This window comes from Saccoglossus kowalevskii, chromosome 5 (assembly GCF_978046115.1).
Source record: "Saccoglossus kowalevskii chromosome 5, keSacKowa6.1, whole genome shotgun sequence".
Lineage (NCBI taxonomy): Eukaryota > Metazoa > Hemichordata > Enteropneusta > Harrimaniidae > Saccoglossus > Saccoglossus kowalevskii.
In genome coordinates, this window is record NC_140645.1 from 3,123,167 (window position 1) to 3,146,992 (window position 23,826).

A 23,826-nucleotide genomic window follows, 5' to 3' on the forward strand; every position below is an offset into this window, starting at 1 on the left:
ACTATGTTAATACAACGGACGTACTATGTTAATACCACAGAAATACTATGTTACTACCATGGGCGTGTTCTTTTTTTAACATCTCATGACAGTTTTTAATTTGCGAGTACTTTTTCTTTTATTGGCTCTCATTAAAACAGACCTTGATCACAAAATAACATAATTGTTATACTATTTATATATAAAAAATATTTGACCGTTTTAAAATAAATAATGCTTTAACAATTATTGGTGCAAATTTGTTTTCTCTTAGCCAATAATTCAGACTTGATAAAAAATTGGAAAATTCAATAAATATGCATTATAAAAATTCTAATGAAGGTACGATTCGATTAGTTTTGACTGATTCGTACCTTTAATAATTAATTTCATTTCCATACAACATTGGGTATTTAAAGATTTGTTGTATCAAAATGTGTTTTGTAGGTATTACTGCTATGTCGAATGAAAATTAACCAGTGAGTGCGCCCTCCCTGGTGAGAACGGCTACGTGGTGGACTGTCCCATTCATAACAGGTCTATGCCATACCACGCGTCAGTTTATATAAGTTAAGGAATGGCTTTTAAAAAGTGCAGTCATTTTATATATTAGAGATTATTAATAAACCCAATGTCATTTATGTTGAAAGAAAACACAAATGCTTATTTGCGTCATTTCAAAATTGATTTTCCATAAACACTCCTATTTAAAAATGAACTGGGCCTACCAGCTGACAACTTCCGGGTCAACGTGTACTGAGGTAGTTTAGTGAGAAGTCTGAGCACGTCGATTGGGAGTCTGACATCATCAATTCTATATTTGGCGGATTCATCGTCTTCATTAGCGTTTACCTTGGTTGAAGGTATTCAATAGATATTCCAAGATGAACCCAGCTGCCACGCCCGTCCCTGTCGAGGACGTACAGGGGGATGGGCGTTGGATGAGTATCGTGAGTTTAGTCGTTTCTATTTTTTTTATAATTCCCTAAATTTATCATTCATTCATTTTGCAAATTTTTTCTTGAGTAGTTGCCACCTTACCTTTCTTGCACAACACAGTATGTGTAATATTGTGAATTGGGTCGATAGTAATGTATTAAATCTTTATATTTCCCATGGAAATATTATGTTAATAATCCCATGTAATGTGGCTGATAGAGCCCTCCCCCATCTTCTTAGCTTATATATTTGTCCAAAAATAAATAATTATTGTGAAAAATTAATAACAACTGAGATTATATGTATCATGTTAATTACCATGATACTATCAACATTATGTAGTGGTCGGTTTTATTTATTCAAATTTATTAGATTGCTGTTTTAAATGTTGATATTTTGGTGTAATTTATGAAGCAGTACATGTCTGCTTTAAAACTTGTATGTTGTACTCGGCTTATGTGAAAAAACATTTACACCCACTATAAATGGTAAGTTTTTGGATGCTAATACTTTTTTTTATTGGTCAACAATCTGAAAGTTGATTGGTTAGTGGGTCATCTTATCATTTTTGTCTTGGGGGGGGGGGGTGACTAATGAAACTGCCTTCCATACTATACCAGGTAGTAATTATTTTTCTAATTGAAAGGAAATGCTTTGTTCAATCCGTAATTATTTTTATACTGAGAAGTTCACAAAAATAAGCCTTTGGATCAAACATTCATGTTGATGTTTTGGCATAGTCAGCTGTTTATTTGTTTACTGCAGGCTGTTATGAGAACCCGAGAACTAGCATAGTGAGTGTGTTTACATGTACATGTATAATTAGCGAAAAATAATTAAATGGGAGGTATATGCTGTCATTCTCTTGAAGGTAAAATAACCATTGTGTAGGTGATTCTAAATAACATCCATGTTCTCAGAATACTGCTTATTTTTTTCTCAGAATGATGCTACAATGACTCCAGCCACTCTGCTATATAGCTACACTGTCCCAGCTACACTGTCTCAGCCACTCTGTTATATAGCTACACTGTCCAGCTACTCTGCTATATAGCTACATTGTCCCAGCCAGTCTTATATAGCTACACTGTCCCAGCTACACTGTCTCAGCCACTCTGTTATATAGCTACTCTGTTATATAGCTAAGCTGTCCCAGCTACACTGTCTCAGCCACTCTGTTATATAGCTACACTGTCCAGCTACTCTGCTATATAGCTACATTGTCCCAGCCAGTCTTATATAGCTACACTGTCCCAGCTACACTGTCTCAGCCACTCTGTTATATAGCTACACTGTCCAGCTACTCTGCTATATAGCTACATTGTCCCAGCCAGTCTTATATAGCTACACTGTCCCAGCTACACTGTACCAGCTACACTGTCTCAGCCACTCTGTTATATAGCTAAGCTGTCCAGCTACTCTGCTATATAGCTACACTGTCCCAGCTACTGTTATTTAGCTACACTGTCACCGGCCACTCTGCTATATAGCTACACTGTCACCAGCCACTCTGTTATATAGCTACACTGTCCCAGCCACTCTGCTATATAGCTACACTGTCACCAGCCACTCTGTTATATAGCTACACTGTCCCAGCCACTCTGCTATATAGCTACACTGTCACCAGCCACTCTGCTATATAGCTACACTGTCACCAGCCACTCTGCTATATAGCTACACTGTCACCAGCCACTCTGTTATATAGCTACACTGTCACCAGCCACTCTGCTATATAGCTACACTGTCACCAGCCACTCTGCTATATAGCTACACTGTCACCAGCCACTCTGCTATATAGCTACACTGTCACCAGCCACTCTGCTATATAGCTACTGTCACCAGCCACTCTGCTATATAGCTACACTGTCCCAGCCACTCTGCTATATAGCTACACTGTCACCAGCCACTCTGCTATATAGCTACACTGTCACCAGCCACTCTGCTATATAGCTACACTGTCACCAGTCACTCTGTGATATAGCTACAATGTCACTAGTCACTCTGTGATATAGCTACAATGTCACCAGTCACTCTGTGATATAGCTACAATGTCACCAGCCACTCTGCTATATAGCTACACTGTCACCAGCCACTCTGCTATATAGCTACACTGTCACCAGCCACTCTGCTATATAGCTACACTGTCACCAGCCACTCTGCTATATAGCTACACTGTCCCAGATACTCTGCTATATAGCTACAGTCACCAGCCACTCTGCTATATAGCTACACTGTCCCAGTCACTGTGTTATATAGCTACACTGTCCCAGCCACTCTGCTATATAGCTACACTGTCCCAGCTACAATGACTCCAGCCACTCTGTTATATAGCTACACTGTCCCAGCTACTCTGCCATATAGCTACACTGTCCCAGCTACTCTGCTATATAGCTACTGCCCCAGCCACTCTGCTATATAGCTACACTGTCACCAGCCACTCTGCTATATAGCTACAATATTTCAGCCAATCTGAGATATAGCTACACTGACTCCAGCTACTCTGCTATATAGCTACACTGTCCCAGCCACTCTGCTATATAGCTACACTGTCCTAGCTACTCTGCTATATAGCTACACTGTCCCAGCCACTCTGCTATATAGCTACACTGTCACCAGCCACTCTGCTATATAGCTACACTGTTCCAGCCATTCTGCTATATAGCTACACTGTCTCAGCCACTCTGTTATATAGCTACACTGTCACCAGCCACTCTGCTATATAGCTACACTGTCCCAGCCACTCTGCTATATAGCTACACTGTCACCAGCCACTCTGCTATATAGCTACACTGTCACCAGCCACTCTGCTATATAGCTACACTGTTCCAGCCATTCTGCTATATAGCTACACTGTCTCAGCCACTCTGTTATATAGCTACACTGTCACCAGCCACTCTGCTATATAGCTACACTGTCACCAGCCACTCTGCTATATAGCTACACTGTCACCAGCCACTCTGTTATATTGCTACACTGTCACCAGCCACTCTGCTATATAGCTACACTGTCACCAGCCACTCTGCTATATAGCTACACTGTCACCAGCCACTCTGCTATATAGCTACACTGTCACCAGCCACTCTACTATATAGCTACACTGTCACCAGCTACTCTGCCATAAAGCTACACTGTCACCAGCCACTCTGCTATATAGCTACACTGTCCCAACCACTCTGCTATATAGCTACACTGTCACCAGCCACTCTGTGATATAGCTACACTGTCACCAGCCACTCTGCTATATAGCTACACTGTCCCAACCACTCTGCTATATAGCTATAATGACTCCAGCCACTCTGTTATATAGCTACACTGTCCCAGCCACTCTGCTATATAGCTACACTGTCACCAGCCACTCTGTGATATAGCTACACTGTCCCAGCTACTCTGCCATATAGCTACACTGTCCCAGCTACTCTGCTATATAGCTACTTCCCCAGCCACTCTGCTATATTGCTACACTGTCACCAGCCACTCTGCTATATAGCTACAATATTTCAGCCAATCTGAGATATAGCTACACTGTCACCAGCCACTCTGATATATAGCTACACTGTCCTAGCTACTCTGCTATATAGCTACACTGTCCCAGCCACTCTGCTATATAGCTACACTGTCACCAGCCACTCTGCTATATAGCTACAATATTTCAGCCAATCTGAGATATAGCTACACTGTCACCAGCCACTCTGATATATAGCTACACTGTCCTAGCTACTCTGCTATATAGCTACACTGTCCCAGCCACTCTGCTATATAGCTACACTGTTCCAGCCATTCTGTTATATAGCTACACTGTCTCAGCCACTCTGTTATATAGCTACACTGTCACCAGCCACTCTGCTATATAGCTACACTGTCCCAGCCACTCTGCTATATAGCTACACTGTCACCAGCCACTCTGCTATATAGCTACACTGTCACCAGCCACTCTGCTATATAGCTACACTGTTCCAGCCATTCTGCTATATAGCTACACTGTCTCAGCCACTCTGTTATATAGCTACACTGTCACCAGCCACTCTGCTATATAGCTACACTGTCACCAGCCACTCTGCTATATAGCTACACTGTCACCAGCCACTCTGTTATATTGCTACACTGTCACCAGCCACTCTGCTATATAGCTACACTGTCACCAGCCACTCTGCTATATAGCTACAATGTCACCAGCCACTCTGCTATATAGCTACACTGTCACCAGCCACTCTGCTATATAGCTACACTGTCACCAGCCACTCTACTATATAGCTACACTGTCACCAGCTACTCTGCCATAAAGCTACACTGTCACCAGCCACTCTGCTATATAGCTACACTGTCCCAACCACTCTGCTATATAGCTACACTGTCACCAGCCACTCTGTGATATAGCTACACTGTCACCAGCCACTCTGCTATATAGCTACACTGTCCCAACCACTCTGCTATATAGCTATAATGACTCCAGCCACTCTGTTATATAGCTACACTGTCCCAGCCACTCTGCTATATAGCTACACTGTCACCAGCCACTCTGTGATATAGCTACACTGTCCCAGCTACTCTGCCATATAGCTACACTGTCCCAGCTACTCTGCTATATAGCTACTTCCCCAGCCACTCTGCTATATTGCTACACTGTCACCAGCCACTCTGCTATATAGCTACAATATTTCAGCCAATCTGAGATATAGCTACACTGTCACCAGCCACTCTGATATATAGCTACACTGTCCTAGCTACTCTGCTATATAGCTACACTGTCCCAGCCACTCTGCTATATAGCTACACTGTCACCAGCCACTCTGCTATATAGCTACAATATTTCAGCCAATCTGAGATATAGCTACACTGTCACCAGCCACTCTGATATATAGCTACACTGTCCTAGCTACTCTGCTATATAGCTACACTGTCCCAGCCACTCTGCTATATAGCTACACTGTTCCAGCCATTCTGTTATATAGCTACACTGTCTCAGCCACTCTGTTATATAGCTACACTGTCACCAGCCACTCTGCTATATAGCTACACTGTCCCAGCCACTCTGCTATATAGCTACACTGTCACCAGCCACTCTGCTATATAGCTACACTGTCACCAGCCACTCTGCTATATAGCTACACTGTTCCAGCCATTCTGCTATATAGCTACACTGTCTCAGCCACTCTGTTATATAGCTACACTGTCACCAGCCACTCTGCTATATAGCTACACTGTCACCAGCCACTCTGCTATATAGCTACACTGTCACCAGCCACTCTGTTATATTGCTACACTGTCACCAGCCACTCTGCTATATAGCTACACTGTCACCAGCCACTCTGCTATATAGCTACACTGTCACCAGCCACTCTGCTATATAGCTACACTGTCACCAGCCACTCTGCTATATAGCTACACTGTCACCAGCTACTCTGCCATAAAGCTACACTGTCACCAGCCACTCTGCTATATAGCTACACTGTCACCAGCCACTCTGCTATATAGCTACACTGTCACCAGCCACTCTGCTATATAGCTACACTGTCACCAGCTACTCTGCCATAAAGCTACAATGTCACCAGTCACTCTGCTATATAGCTACACTGTCACCAGCCACTCTACTATATAGCTACACTGTCACCAGCTACTCTGCCATAAAGCTACACTGTCACCAGCCACTCTGCTATATAGCTACACTGTCCCAACCACTCTGCTATATAGCTATAATGACTCCAGCCACTCTGTTATATAGCTACACTGTCCCAGCCACTCTGCTATATAGCTACACTGTCACCAGCCACTCTGTGATATAGCTACACTGTCACCAGCCACTCTGTGATATAGCTACAATGTCACCAGTCACTCTGTGATATAGCTACAATGTCACCAGTCACTCTGTGATATAGCTACAATGTCACCAGTCACTCTGTGATATAGCTACAATGTCACCAGCCACTCTGTGATATAGCTACACTGTCACCAGCCACTCTGTGATATAGCTACACTGTCACCAGCCACTCTGCCATATAGCTACACTGTCACCAGTCACTCTGTGATATAGCTACAATGTCACTAGTCACTCTGTGATATAGCTACAATGTCACCAGTCACTCTGTGATATAGCTACAATGTCACCAGCCACTCTGTGATATAGCTACACTGTCACCAGCCACTCTACTATATAGCTACACTGTCACCAGTCACTCTACTATATAGCTACAATGTCACCCAGTCACTCTGTGATATAGCTACACTGTCACCAGTCACTCTGTGATATAGCTACACTGATTCCAGTCACTCTAATTCATTTGTTCATACCTTTCAAGAAAACTAACATTTTACCATCTCAGGTATCTTTAAATCTATCTAAAGTATCTAGTTGCCATAACAATTTACCCTTGTATCTTTTTTTCAGCATCACCGTTATGTTAATGACACAAAAGATAAAGAGCCTGATGTATTGTTTATTGGGGACTCACTGATACAGCTCATGGCACAGACAGATGTAAGTTATAACATGTCCCTAGCCATGCACATAATTATATAGTGATAATGAGCGTACCATATTATGATTGAAGCAAATATCACTACCTGTAAACTGTTTACATTGCAAGTAGCTATACAATTCCACTACCTACACACGTTTAATAAAATCTGATATTATAGAGTTGTGTTTGATATTCCATGTATCCAAGCATAAATCATAGTTTGTGAGTGTGTATTCAAGATTATAGAGCATTCTGACATATTTGCATATCCTATCACCATAGAGCATTCTGACATATTTGCATATCCTATCACCATAGAGCATTCTGACATATTTGCATATCCTATCACTATAGAGCATTCTGACATATTTGCATATCCTATCACCATAGAGCATTCTGACATATTTGCATATCCTATCACCATAGAGCATTCTGACATATTTGCATATCCTATCACCATAGAGCATTCTGACATATTTGCATATCCTATCACCATAGAGCATTCTGACATATTTGCATATCCTATCACCATAGAGCATTCTGACATATTTGCATATCCTATCACCATAGAGCATTCTGACATATTTGCATATCCTATCACCATAGAGCATTCTGACATATTTGCATATCCTATCACTATAGAGCATTCTGACATATTTGCATATCCTATCACCATAGAGCATTCTGACATATTTGCATATCCTATCACTATAGAGCATTCTGACATATTTGTATATCCTATCACCATTGAGCATTCTGACATATTTGCATATCCTATCACCATAGAGCATTCTGACATATTTGCATATCCTATCACCATAGAGCATTCTGACATATTTGCATATCCTATCACCTTAGAGCATTCTGACATATTTGCATATCCTATCACCTTAGAGCATTCTGACATATTTGCATATCCTATCACCTTAGATCATTCTGACATATTTGCATATCCTATCACCATAGAGCATTCTGACATATTTGCATATCCTATCACCATAGAGCATTCTGACATATTTGCATATCCTATCACCTTAGAGCATTCTTGCATATTTGCATATCCTATCACCTTAGAGCATTCTTACATATTTGCATATCCTATCACCATAGAGCATTCTGACATATTTGCATATCCTATCACCATAGAGCATTCTGACATATTTGCATATCCTATCACCATAGAGCATTCTGACATATTTGCATATCCTATCACCATAGAGCATTCTGACATATTTGCATATCCTATCACCATAGAGCATTCTGACATATTTGCATATCCTATCACCTTAGAGCATTCTGACATATTTGCATATCCTATCACCTTAGAGCATTCTGACATATTTGCATATCATATCACCTTAGATCATTCTGACATATTTGCATATCCTATCACCATAGAGCATTCTGACATATTTGCATATCCTATCACCATAGAGCATTCTGACATATTTGCATATCCTATCACCTTAGAGCATTCTTGCATATTTGCATATCCTATCACCTTAGAGCATTCTTACATATTTGCATATCCTATCACCATAGAGCATTCTGACATATTTGCATATCCTATCACCATAGAGCATTCTGACATATTTGCATATCCTATCACCATAGAGCATTCTGACATATTTGCATATCCTATCACCATAGAGCATTCTGACATATTTGCATATCCTATCACCATACATGAATGTTGATTACCATTAATTTATCTTATTGTGATTGGGAAAATTATTTTTGGAGTAATAACTATTTTTACAGTGTGGGGGATGTGTTAGTAACATTATTCAAGCCGTGACTGTTTTCTAATTCAGTATGAATTGCTACTAGACATGATTGAAACAAATTTATGGCACAAAAATGTTGAGGTTTGTAGAATTTGATTTGCAGCTTTATATATCACACACATTTTAACCAACATCTGAAACTACCAGAAATATTTAAATAAATATACTTGCTAATAATAATGCTTATTTAGTAATTTGGTGAAAGTCGGCCATATTGTCTAAAGGTCAGTCTGCTTGCATCAACCCAGGGATCCCATGCTGGTCTGCACCAGTCGATACACGCATGGCGTCGGCCACTGGACCATCATACTATTATCCTTGTCGGTTTTAACAGACAATTACACAGAACAAAACTTGAATGAAACAAGTGGTCTAATGTATTGTAATCTCCTCTGCTTGACATCTGATAAACCAGATCAGAATAAGTCATACATCAAGATTATGGAAGAGAAGAAAGTGATACATAGATGAGCAGAAGGATCAAAGGTTTACCATTGCAGTTTAATTCTGTGTAGGATTTGTCAAACAAGTTGTTTGTTTAATCTACACTTGCACTCTGCTTTAAGCTTCATGGCTTTGCGACTCATTCATAAAAATTAAATTCAGAAGCTATGTTGAATCACTGATACAAGGAATACTTATTTCTCACTATTAATGTGTTTTACTAAAATTCCATTAGAAAATAAAACAGATTAAATTCTTGTTTCTACTTTTTGACCTTCATGCATCCATGCAATTCCACCTGTATCTCAAATATGTCTGCTCTGATCAAATGCAAGCTACACAAATATATCACATATCTTGAAAAACATATGCAGGTCTATTCATTTCTTGATTTGATTTGATTTAAGATTATCAAATAATGACCATTTATAGTGGTGTATGGATGGATTTCTTTCAAACTTGGTATACACTTGGATATTTTGTGTTTTAATGAATGCAATTCCAGAGCCACATCTCTGACATGATTTGACCATTCATGTCCAAACTTTATATATATGTCATACATCATGTCACACCATATGCACATGTAATTGTTCGATGATCAGATTCAAGCATTTCTGCCACCCCAGAGCCAAATTATGTATGCACAGATCTTGTTCAGATTTGGTACAAACATGAGTCGTTATAGGACTATATCAACTCGTTTTGGTTTCCCGATTGGATTAAAAATAGTTGACTGGTAGCCATTTTGTTTAGCAAATGGTGTTATATAGCCATATCTGTGACATACCCTAACTGGTTATGTTTAAACTTTATATATCATGTTACTTTGGACAAAGAGCTGTTATCACTGTAAACAATGTTAAATTATTCTTTTGAAAACAACTATTTTTGGATTTGAAAAAAAAATTATGTTGTTTTCCCATCAAAATGCAAGCCAAAAGATCGTACGACAACGGCAAATCTCTTTTGTGTTGCGCTCAATAACATTAACATATTTAAATGAGCTATGATAATTTGAATATGTTGGCATCATCCAGCATTTTGATTGATTAATTAGTGATTTGACCTATTAGGTCAACTCGTGCGAAAAAAAGAAAATGGCGGATACCCGATAGCATCGATCGTTTATATGCTACTGGAAACATTTGCTTATGATGAAACTTAGTTGAATTTTATTTGCATTTCATAACAATTCAATGAATTTATTTTTTTGTACGTTATTATAATCACTACTGAGTAATAATCAATAATTGTGAAATGCAGCATGACCGGATTGCGCAACTGTGATCGTTTGCTGCTACGCAATCAGTTGTGTTAGTTTTTATTTGAAACTTCGTTTAGAATATACTTCGTTTAGAATATACTTTCATTACCCCAATATTCACGTGTGAAACACAGGGTCGAATGCTGTTCCACTTAGTAAATGCACCCAAGAGTGATTAGTGAACCCAGAATAACGGTCGATCCTCAAGTTTATTTGGACGATGCTAGTCGATGAAGACACTCTAGTATCGTACACACAACGATTTGTTTATGAATAAATTATCACTCTGGAGAAGTTTTAACTTTTATCCGTTTTTAAGCTCCTCCACCCCAATTTTTCGTCAATTTGCCGTTTTCCCCGGATGGGTTTATACTCAGACAACTATGGTATATGAACTTGTCATAACTACCCATAAGGAAGTCAAATTTGTTTTTATTTGAAAACAATTCTTTTTTTTTGTGTTAGGGTAAGGTGTACAAATCCTTAACTAATAAATGCAGTTTGTCTCCTAAGTCGTTGCCATCACTGTTTAGATACTTTCATTAACAGGCACATTATAATTATATTCAATTTTCAGCTACTGGTTAGTCATGTACAGCATTATTTTTCAAACCATTTAGGTACATTAAAAAAAATAACCTGTACATTTTTAGTTTATTTTTAGCATTCAGATTTATATTCATTTTCTTCGCTCTTTGAAATTGATTTACAATAGCAAATATGTTTTATTAAGTCTGTTTTCAACATTTGAGTTCAAGCATGTTACTGGATCTGGTTGAATTGCGGCAAATTATGCAAATTGTATTCACTTTCAGTTGATCAGCAATCAGTCAATCAATTAATCAAGTCACATGTGATACATATGTGCATTTTAGTGTAGTAAAATACCCCATCAAGGATACTTTCAGATCATGGACGCAGCGCCCTCATACTCCAGGCTTGTACCCTCTTACTGAATACTCAACAGTTTATAATGTCTTAATTTCTGAGGTTTCAGGACCCGTAATTACTCTCTCCAGTCGTATGCTCCTTCTTAAAATTTGTGTTCTAGAAAAACCCTGCTGTATGATTGGTTGTCAAGTCTGTAACAGGATTTCTATACGTAGCTACGTAATTACTATGTAATAAGCTAATGAAATTACATGTTTAAATCCACTTTGATTTGTTTTACAATAAATTTGAACAGAGAATACACATTAACTCAAAAGTCAACTTACTTTTCTTGATACAGATATGGTTTAAATGGTTTGTACCAATGCATAGTTTAAATTTTGGAACTGGTGGTGACGCTACTCAGCATATACTATGGAGAATGCAAAATGGTGAATTGAATAACTTTAAACCCAAGGTAAGAGTGCAAATAAGTTGGTATTTTCAGGGCACCTACAATTCTAAAAATGCCTTGGACTGTTTGAAACTGTGAAGAAAGTACAGCATAAAGGAAATTTTGAGCACTTCACATATATTATCTCCAATAGCTAAACCAAGGTTTGTTCTTATTTTTTTTTAGTTATTCAGAAACACTTGCTCAATCCATAGAAAGGTTGAAAAAACTAATGAAACAATTTTAAAGTAAAAAAAACACTCAAATTGAAAATTGAAGTCATTGAGTCAGGGACAAAGAGATGGAGTCGCGAGCTGTCTTTAAGATACAGAGAGTGAGAGAATGAGTCGCGAGCTGTCTTTAAGATACAGAGAGTGAGAGAATGAGTCGCGAGCTGTCTTTAAGATACAGAGAGTGAGAGAATGAGTCGCAAGCTGTCTTTAAGATACAGAGTGAGAGAATGAGTCGCGAGCTGTCTTTAAGATACAGAGAGTGAGAGAATGAGTCGCGAGCTGTCTTTAAGATACAGAGAGTGAGAGAATGAGTCGCAAGCTGTCTTTAAGATACAGAGTGAGAGAATGAGTCGCGAGCTGTCTTTAAGATACAGAGAGTGAGAGAATGAGTCGCGAGCTGTCTTTAAGATACAGAGAGTGAGAGAATGAGTCGCGAGCTGTCTTTAAGATACAGAGTGAGAGAATGAGTCGCGAGCTGTCTTTAAGATACAGAGTGAGAGAATGAGTCGCGAGCTGTCTTTAAGATACAGAGTGTGAGAGAATGAGTCGCGAGCTGTCTTTAAGATACAGAGAGTGAGAGAATGAGTCGCGAGCTGTCTTTAAGATACAGAGTGAGAGAATGAGTCGCGAGCTGTCTTTAAGATACAGAGAGTGAGAGAATGAGTCGCGAGCTGTCTTTAAGATACAGAGAGTGAGAGAATGAGTCGCGAGCTGTCTTTAAGATACAGAGAGTGAGAGAACGAGTCGCGAGCTGTCTTTAAGATACAGAGAGTGAGAGAATGAGTCGCGAGCTGTCTTTAAGATACAGAGTGAGAGAATGAGTCGCGAGCTGTCTTTAAGATACAGAGTGAGAGAATGAGTCGCGAGCTGTCTTTAAGATACAGAGAGTGAGAGAATGAGTCGCGAGCTGTCTTTAAGATACAGAGAGTGAGAGAACGAGTCGCGAGCTGTCTTTAAGATACAGAGAGTGAGAGAACGAGTCGCGAGCTGTCTTTAAGATACAGAGAGTGAGAGAATGAGTCGCGAGCTGTCTTTAAGATACAGAGAGTGAGAGAATGAGTCGCGAGCTGTCTTTAAGATACAGAGAGTGAGAGAATGAGTCGCGAGCTGTCTTTAAGATACAGAGAGTGAGAGAATGAGTCGCGAGCTGTCTTTAAGATACAGAGAGTGAGAGAACGAGTCGCGAGCTGTCTTTAAGATACAGAGAGTGAGAGAATGAGTCGCGAGCTGTCTTTAAGATACAGAGAGTGAGAGAATGAGTCGCGAGCTGTCTTTAAGATACAGAGTGAGAGAATGAGTCGCGAGCTGTCTTTAAGATACAGAGTGAGAGAATGAGTCGCGAGCTGTCTTTAAGATACAGAGTGAGAGAATGAGTCGCGAGCTGTCTTTAAGATACAGAGTGAGAGAATGAGTCGCGAGCTGTCTTTAAGATACAGAGAGTGAGAGAACGAGTCGCGAGCTGTCTTTAAGATACAGAGAGTGAGAGAATGAGTCGCGAGCTGTCTTTAAGATACAGAGAGTGAGAGAATGAGTCGCGAGCTGTCTTTAAGATACAGAGAGTGAGAGAATGAGTCGCGAGCTGTCTTTAAGATACAGAGTGAGAGAATGAGTCGCGAGCTGTCTTTAAGATACAGAGTGAGAGAATGAGTCGCGAGCTGTCTTTAAGATACAGAGTGAGAGAATGAGTCGCGAGCTGTCTTTAAGATACAGAGTGAGAGAATGAGTCGCGAGCTGTCTTTAAGATACAGAGAGTGAGAGAATGAGTCGCGAGCTGTCTTTAAGATACAGAGAGTGAGAGAATGAGTCGCGAGCTGTCTTTAAGATACAGAGAGTGAGAGAATGAGTCGCGAGCTGTCTTTAAGATACAGAGAGTGAGAGAATGAGTCGCGAGCTGTCTTTAAGATACAGAGTGAGAGAATGAGTCGCGAGCTGTCTTTAAGATACAGAGAGTGAGAGAATGAGTCGCGAGCTGTCTTTAAGATACAGAGTGAGAGAATGAGTCGCGAGCTGTCTTTAAGATACAGAGTGAGAGAATGAGTCGCGAGCTGTCTTTAAGATACAGAGAGTGAGAGAACGAGTCGCGAGCTGTCTTTAAGATACAGAGAGTGAGAGAATGAGTCGCGAGCTGTCTTTAAGATACAGAGAGTGAGAGAACGAGTCGCGAGCTGTCTTTAAGATACAGAGAGTGAGAGAATGAGTCGCGAGCTGTCTTTAAGATACAGAGTGAGAGAATGAGTCGCGAGCTGTCTTTAAGATACAGAGAGTGAGAGAATGAGTCGCGAGCTGTCTTTAAGATACAGAGAGTGAGAGAATGAGTCGCGAGCTGTCTTTAAGATACAGAGAGTGAGAGAATGAGTCGCGAGCTGTCTTTAAGATACAGAGAGTGAGAGAATGAGTCGCGAGCTGTCTTTAAGATACAGAGAGTGAGAGAATAAGGGAGTAGCAGTGACAGTGTGGACTGATATTATATTTTTATGTCTGTAGGTAGTAGTACTTCTAGCTGGTACTAACAATCATGGTCACACGGCAGAACAAGTTACAGGTGGTATAAAAGCTATTGTTGATACAATATCAGAAAAACAGCCTCAAGCCCAAATAATTGTCTTGGTAAGTCTCCTTACGTAAAAATTTTACAAACATAGTGGAATATTCAACTTTTTTGTACACCCATAATTTATTCAGACCCTTGCCAGTTAATAATCCTATTTTTACTTTAACCATGAATTTCAGATATATTTACTCTATTGAGAGCACTTGCTTTTTGTAAATGACATGTGTTGACTTAAATTATGTTGGATTATTATACATCTGACACTGAAAACGATAGATTCTACATGTCTGTAAAATGACATGCTTGAAAGTGTTATGAATATATTTGATTGTCTTCCTGATTGCAATTTGTGCATCTCGTTTATATTGATGGGTTACAGTGCTGAGTGCATGCTTCACAATATTCTTGTAATAATCTTGTATTATTATACATCTGTCACTGTAATGCCATAAAGTTACAGCCTGCCGTAATTTTGCAGTATTGCTCTGGATATTTTCATCCTACCATATTAGGAAACACAAATTCCAAATATGGAAAAATTACCTCCATAAGGTGTCCTCTAATGGGCTCATACCACTAATTGAATTTCCATAGACGACAATGTTAACATGTGACGAGATTGCTATATGAAAAGGACGACGAAAATTGAAAATATGGCTCAAAAATGGGAAATCAACATGCCAGTAATCAACCATATGAAAAAACTAACATGTTGGCCAGCTCAAACTCTTGCAAATCTCAGGTAAACAAGACACACCTACTGTATTTGGATTGCACCAAAAAAAATCACTGGAAAAACACCAAAATTAGAACATCCATTAACACACAGAATAAACCCACAGGTACACAGCCGCTAAGTAGTAAACAAAAGACCACATGTTGGTCTCACCTCTGACCCAGGTGATTACGCCCTCAAACAGGGAGCACCTGAGAAAAATAATATTTAAAAAATTTCATTGGTTCTTGCTAGGCATTTAAATTGAGGGCTACGAGCAGCCATTGGTTAATTAGTGGCATGAGACCTAATAATAAAAACAAACATGGCTGCCACCAGGGTTTGACCGGACTCCACACAAAGAAGTTCGCTGATTCTGTTTTAAATATTTTGGATTTCAGCATTCCCATGATGCATTCCTGGGAGGAAAAGATGTATAATATTAAGGTTATTACGAGGATACTGCAAAGTAATTAGTGGCATGAGACCTTAAGAGCAATAAGAAGGTTTAATAAAGTTCTTGTTGATCTTATATATGATGGAATATCATTAGACGAGTAATTTCCCATGCAAAAAAAATCCCCAAAATTTAAACCCTGGGAGTTATTTATCCAAATATACCACTTGGTGGCGCCCTATACCCAGACAATTAGTTGTAGAAAGTGGCAACATACACACTCAGCATAACACCAAAATAGATGGTAGGCAATGAATATAAGCCTGATTATTAGATGCAGTACTGTAAGGTATAATGTTCTCATTCACCACAAACAAGTACAGACCAACGTTTGGCATGATTAGTAATTTTAATTAATTTCTAGAAATAATACATAGAATAATGACAATTACATGTAAGGGTAGTTTATCACTTTAATTTAAAAAAAAAAAAAATTCTACTGAATCAAAAGTCTCAATTCATCAGCTCATTATTTCTCCAATTAATTAAAAACAAAAAAACAATTCCACGGTATCTACATTTTGGCCGGAGACCTGTGACGGGCAACCTTGGATATACCAAAACACAACAGTGGTTTGATTTACCATGGCCACACATGGAATTTGCTCAACATAAAAAGCTTAATCAAATCTTATGTGAAAAAAAGTAGTTCAACGAAACAATTTTATGATTTAAAAAGAAATAAAAATAAAAATATACAAACAAGAAAAGGGTCTAAATATAAAATACTCGTATTACACATCCCTGATCAAATTAAATTCAAATCAACAGGATTTCTGATTAATGGGGGGGGGGGGGGTTACATGCACTGTTCAATAATAAACTCAAGATAGGATTAATTAGCTAACTATTCACAAAAATTCTGAGAAAAGAGCAAAAATTGTGAAATTGAAAGAGTTGTAATACTTGGCTAATATACTGACAGTATGCAAATCTCTTGTCAGTGACAAGATACACAACACAATTTTGAGAATTTATTTAAATATTTGGTATTTCAGCATTCCCATGATGCATTCCTGGGAGGAAAAGATGTGTAATATTAAGGTTATTACGAGGATACTGCAAAGTATGCACTCAGACTGTATGTGGTCGCATCAACATATTATAATGGTCCAGTATATAATGAATGCACTCTGCGATTTATGTATCCTAATTGAAATGATGCAAATATTTTTGGGTTAAAATTATTTCAGGATGATTCTTTTCCCAGCTAAATCAATTTTCTTTTTTTTTACAGTCTCTTCCTCCAAGAGGTCAAACCCATAATCCTTTGCGAGTCAAGAACCAAAAGGTCAATGAATCACTTCCTGCTGTTTTGAAGTCTGTTCCAAATACCACTTTTCTTGACTGTGATCCAGGATTTGTTCAAGCGGATGGAACTATTGATCACAATGATATGTATGATTATTTGCATTTTACAAAAAGAGCTTATGAAAAATATTGTACCCCGTTGTATGAAGCCTTGACCAATATTCTTTTACCGTGAACAAACCCTTTAGGATTATGAAAATATCCACCGGAATAATGACCCTCATCAACTTGGATATAAGCTGACTCCTTAGGCATCTGAGAAATATCAGCTTGACTATCATCATTTATTTTCTCTCTCGGTATTTCTGTCAGATGCTTGAGGAATTTGATTACTTAAAATATAATGTATGTTTTGCAAGTTGTGAAAGCTGTTTCCTTATTTTTACACCTCATCTTTACTTCAAGGGCTTTATGGCTCCATTTTATCACAATTTGTAATTGTGTTTTATCATCGGTCAATCACTGCTTAGTATATACCCATGTAATTCGTTTGGAGGTCATAGGTCAATCACTGCTTAGTATATATATCCATGTAATTTGTTTGGAGGTCATAGGTCAATCACTGCTTAGTATATACCCATGTAATTCGTTTGGAGGTCATAGGTCGATCACTGCTTAGTATATTACCATGTAATTTGTTTGGAGGTCATAGGTCAATCACTGCTTCGTATGTTACCATGTAATTCGTTTGGAGGTCATAGGTCAATCACTGCTTAGTATTCTAATGTGTCCTGTCTGCAGGCTGTGTATATTTCACTTATTGAAACAATATTGTAGCAAGTTTTTTTGACAATGAAAACATGAAAGTGTCTATTTTGTTGACACATTGATACTTTGTTTAATTTTTTTTTAATATTGACCAAAAACTATTGTACTCAAAACCAGATGGTTTGGGTTCAGAGGTCAGTTTTTTGAGGGTTAGAGGTCAAAAGTTAGAGGTCAGTTCTACTTCTGAGCTATTTATTTTGTACATTCCTTCACATCATTAATGTTTCATTTTTCTTTAATTGTTTTATTTGGCTTAGTCGGGAAAAGTTGTGAATGATGTAACAAAAGAGTACTGTAAAGGGGTTAATTATTCACTGGCTTTTAATTTTGCTTATTTCGCTGACTTGAAAATGCGCTAAATTAAAACCCAGTGAATATGTAAAATTGCGCATGGAACACATTATCTAAATGATAAAACCGTGAATTTTAAACCCACTAAATATGCCTGTAATGCTAAATCAGTCATTTTACAGTAGGTTGTGAGAGCACCCAGAAACACTGTGTTGTATCACATGTTTCTTATTCTATTCTCTTTATTGTATATTGTGAGATATCATAATGAGTCGGTCAATTGTACAGCTATTAATATTATTGCTAATCATGTGTAAATCATAGGGATTCACTTGTTTTGTTCTTTGTGCTGATTTGAATCATGTGTGCTTATTTATTAGAAGATATAAATTAATTTTGTAGTAAATATATTTATTTGGTATTTAAAAGCCAATAGTAGTGAGCTGATGTGAATATATCTCGTCTCATAGGGCTTGTTGGTTCTGTCTTAAAGACTCTGTGATGATCCTGAAACTTCTAACCTACACTATATGTTGTATTGTACATAACCTTGGAGGGGTCACTCATCCTGGTAACGTGGATGACTCTTGGGTCACTCTTCCTGGTAACGTGGATGACTCTTGGGTCACTCATCCTGGTAACGTGGATGACTCTTGGGTCACTCATCCTGGTAACGTGGATGACTCTTGGGTCACTCTTCCTGGTAACGTGGATGACCCTTGGGTCACTCTTCCTGGTAACGTGGATGACCCTTGGGTCACTCTTCCTGGTAACGTGGATGACCCTTGGGTCACTCATCCTGGTAATGTGGATGACCCTTGGGTCACTCATCCTGGTAATGTGGATGACCCTTGGGTCACTCATCCTGGTAATGTGGATGACTGTTGGGTTACTCATATTGGTAATGTGGATGACTGTTGGGTCACTCATCCTGGTAATGTGGATGACTGTTGGGTCACTCATCCTGGTAATGTGGATGACTGTTGGGTCACTCATCCTGGTAATGTGGATGACTGTTGGGTCACTCATCCTGGTAATGTGGATGACTGTTGGGTCACTCATATTGGTAATGTGGATGACTGTTGGGTCACTCATCCTGGTAATGTGGATGACTGTTGGGTCACTCATCCTGGTAACGTGGATGACTCTTGGGTCACTCATCCTGGTAATGTGGATGACTGTTGGGTCACTCATATTGGTAATGTGGATGACTGTTGGGTCACTCATCCTGGTAACGTGGATGACTCTTGGGTCACTCATCCTGGTAATGTGGATGACTGTTGGGTCACTCATCCTGGTAATGTGGATGACTGTTGGGTCACTCATCCTGGTAATGTGGATGACCCTTGGGTCACTCATCCTGGTAATGTGGATGACCCTTGGGTCACTCATCCTGGTAATGTGGATGACTGTTGGGTCACTCATATTGGTAATGTGGATGACTGTTGGGTCACTCATCCTGATAATGTGGATGACTGTTGGGTCACTCATCCTGGTAATGTGGATGACTGTTGGGTCACTCATATTGGTAATGTGGATGACTGTTGGGTCACTCATCCTGGTAATGTGGATGACCGTTGGGTCACTCTTCCTGGTAACGTGAATGACCCTTGGGACACTCTTCCTGGTACTGTGGATGACTCTTGGGTCACTCATCCTGGTACCGAAGATGACCCTTGGGTCACTCATCCTGGTACTGTGAATGACTCTTGGGTCACTCATCCTGGTACTGTGGATGACTCTTGGGTCACTCATCCTGGTACAGAAGATGACCCTTGGGTCACTCATCCTGGTACCGATGATGACCCTTGGGTCACTCATCCTGGTACCGATGATGACCCTTAGGTCACTCATCCTGGTACCGATGATGACCCTTAGGTCACTCATCCTGGTATCGAGGATAACCTATGGGTCACTCGCCTTGGTACCGAGGATGACCCTTGGGTCACTCACTTTGGTACTGTGGATGACTCTTGGGTCACTCTTTCTGGTAACGTGAATGACCCTTCGGTCACTCATCCTGGTACCAAAGATGACCCTTGGGTTACTCTTCTTGGTACCAAGGATGACCCTTGGGTCACTCACCTTGGTACTGTGGATGACCCTTGGGTCACTCATCCTGGTACCGAGGATGACTCTTGGGTCACTCATCCTGGTACCGAGGATGACTCTTGGGTCACTCATCCTGGTACCGAGGATGACTCTTGGGTCACTCATCCTGGTACCGAGAATGACTCTTGGGTCACTCATCCTGGTACCGTGAATGACTCTTGGGTCACTCACCCTGGTACCGAGGATGACTCTTGGGTCACTCACCCTGGTACCGAGGATGACTCTTGGGTCACTCACCCTGGTACCGAGGATGACTCTTGGGTCACTCACCCTGTTACCGAGGATGACTCTTGGGTCACTCGCCCTGGTACCGAGGATGACTCTTGGGTCACTCGCCCTGGTACCGAGGATGACTCTTGGGTCACTCACCCTGGTACCGAGGATGACTCTTGGGTCACTCACCCTGGTACCGAGGATGACTCTTGGGTCACTCACCCTGGTACCGAGGATGACTCTTGGGTCACTCACCCTGGTACCGAGGATGACTCTTGGGTCACTCACCCTGGTACCGAGGATGACTCTTGGGTCACTCACCCTGGTACCGAGGATGACTCTTGGGTCACTCACCCTGGTACCGAGGATGACTCTTGGGTCACTCACCCTGGTACCGAGGACGACCCTTGGGTCACTCATCCTGGTACCGAGGATGACTCTTGGGTCACTCACCCTGGTACCGAGGATGACTCTTGGGTCACTCATCCTGGTACCGAGGACGACCCTTGGGTCACTCATCCTGGTACCGAGGACGACCCTTGGGTCACTCATCCTGGTACCGAGGACGACCCTTGGGTCACTCATCCTGGTACCGAGGACGACCCTTGGGTCACTCATCCTGGTACCGAGGACGACCCTTGGGTCACTCATCCTGGTACTGTGGCTTAAGAGGTTGTACATGTTGAACCCCAATGGTTACACACCTACTATCGTGCATGTGAGCATGGTATTCATTTACTTGGTACTCGTAACATGTAAATCTTCTTGCTTGTTATAAAATATAGTTGTTAACAAGTCATCTTTTAAAACCCCAAAATGATTAAAAAATAAAATTATAAATCATGTTTTTTGTCTTGAAAAATAATGATGATGCTTTTTTTACTATGTTGTATTACTAGTACCATCTTTTGTTTAAACCATGTGGCTGATATTGTTACTTACTTGGCTAGCACTGTACACAGTATCCTTTCAGCAGAAACTGAACAAATAATTTCCAGATGTTTTTATCTAGTACTGTATTAAATGTAGTACAATTGTAAATACTGTAAACCAATTAATTTTCACTGCTAGAAAAGATTGCAAATTCATTCATGAAGAATAAATTTTGCCAAAGTCACTGACACTCATAAAACCCCAGCAAAATTGTGACTACTGTAAAATACTTTATTTTCACTATTTTCGCTGAAGGAATGATTCAGTGAAAATAAAATGCAGCAAATATACTATTTCTTCCATATTTTAAATTCAACTCGTCAAACATCAGTGAAAATAAATTCCATACAAAACATCCAAAAAGTCTTTTCATGAAATAAAGTATTTGACAGTACTACAAAATTTTATTTGTCTCTTTTGAAATTAAAGAGGTTTACAGTATTAAATGCTATTGTGGGTCAATTTTGATGTGGTTTAAAGCCAAGAGAAAAATGTTTTTGGTCATTGCTCAAGTTAGTCACAACAGTGTTTTTTTCCTGACATTTAAAAAAAAAATTCTGATGAAAAATCAAAAAGCCTTATATTTAATGACAAAAAACGCATGATTTTGACAAAACAAATTGCCCAAAAATTTTTTTAGGGAAGGGAATTTTTGAACAGTATGAACATTCTCTGCATTTCTTACATTGCTCCCATCATAATAGATAATATACAGTCTTTGGAATCTAACAAGTATGACTAATGAAAGGGCAGTGGTTGTCACACTACGCTTGCACAACATACAAGTATGAACTGAGACATTAATGCGCTTTACCAATGTAATTTTTTGGTGATTGGAAAGTATCGAATGAGTAACCGATGGTAATTAGTGCATGACACGCCCAGATCAAAACTCATACTTTCATTAGAAGATCACATTGGATTGTCGGAAAATCAACACAAATGTCACACATACGCGGTGCGACGACCACTGCCCTCTGAAATATATCTTGTAATGCTACTTTGTAACTAATGTTAATTTGAAATGCTTACATGTATCAAGTTCACTGCCATCAATTTCTTGTAGATCTCTATTCTATCCTTATAATGTTGTGACACATGTACCAACTTTGGATCAAAATCAAATCATGTCAATAGTTGTATGAGCAGTTTGAATACAATAGGAGAATACTTTTGTAACAAATTTTTTGATTGAAAATTACTGGACATAATTGGGAGAAAGCAGTTGTACAATGTATGCTAATTTACTGTAGATTTAATGGTGCTTTATTTGGAAACAAATCAAATATACATGTATATAAAGCTTATGGTAATCCACATATCAACTGTTAAAGCCATATTATAAATGTAATGTAAAACTAAATTAGCTCAGTGTTTGAATCATAGCTGGCAATATTGTAGTAGACTTACTTCACCTTTAGTTGTTATATTAGCTACATTGTGAATCAACAAATATACAAAGTAGCTACATCAGCTACACTGTGAATTAGCTAAATTAGCTACACTGAATCAGTGAAAATATAAAGTAGCTACATCAGCTACACTGTCAATTACCCTGTAGCTAAATTAGCTACACTGAATTGGTGAAAACACAAAGTAGCTAAATTTTCTACACTGTAGCTTAATTATACTTGCTAAACCATTGTAGCTTTATTAGCTACACTGAATTAGATTGTATCTACTTTACAACATTCTTTCACTGCCAATGTTTTGAGTAGGATGTGTCAGTATGTATATTTTGTCAAGATGTACAGAATGCTCAACAGATCAGTGTTTGGTTTTTACTGCTTATAGATTGTGTCAGGCAGTCTGTGTGTGTATCTCTGAGACTTGGTCACATGACTGAGCAGAATAGCTGTCCAGAAAAACCGAAAACTGGCAGTTTTTTTTTAATTTCATTATGAATTGACTCAGAAGAGTTGTGATAAAGAGTCAAGTCTTTGTGAGGTTTTCATTGAAGGGATGTGAAAACCTGGTTCCACAACTTGCCTGAGTAGTTGAGATACACACCTCAGCTGACTTAAGTGTTATTGCTGCTTACATCAAA

General features: G+C 39.3%; 1 protein-coding gene across 1 annotated transcript; it reads left to right on the top strand.

Moving 5' to 3' along the window:
* The first annotated feature begins 719 nt into the window (after window positions 1-719).
* On the top strand, window positions 720-18,954 carry LOC100369000 (platelet-activating factor acetylhydrolase IB subunit alpha1-like). Its single transcript, XM_085499069.1, has 5 exons — window positions 720-929; window positions 7,301-7,390; window positions 12,103-12,219; window positions 14,913-15,035; window positions 17,389-18,954. The coding sequence occupies exons 1-5, from the start codon at window positions 864-866 to the stop codon at window positions 17,635-17,637; spliced, it is 645 nt and encodes a 214-aa protein (XP_085355195.1). The 5' UTR covers window positions 720-863; the 3' UTR covers window positions 17,638-18,954.
* Window positions 18,955-23,826: the final 4,872 nt, after the last annotated feature.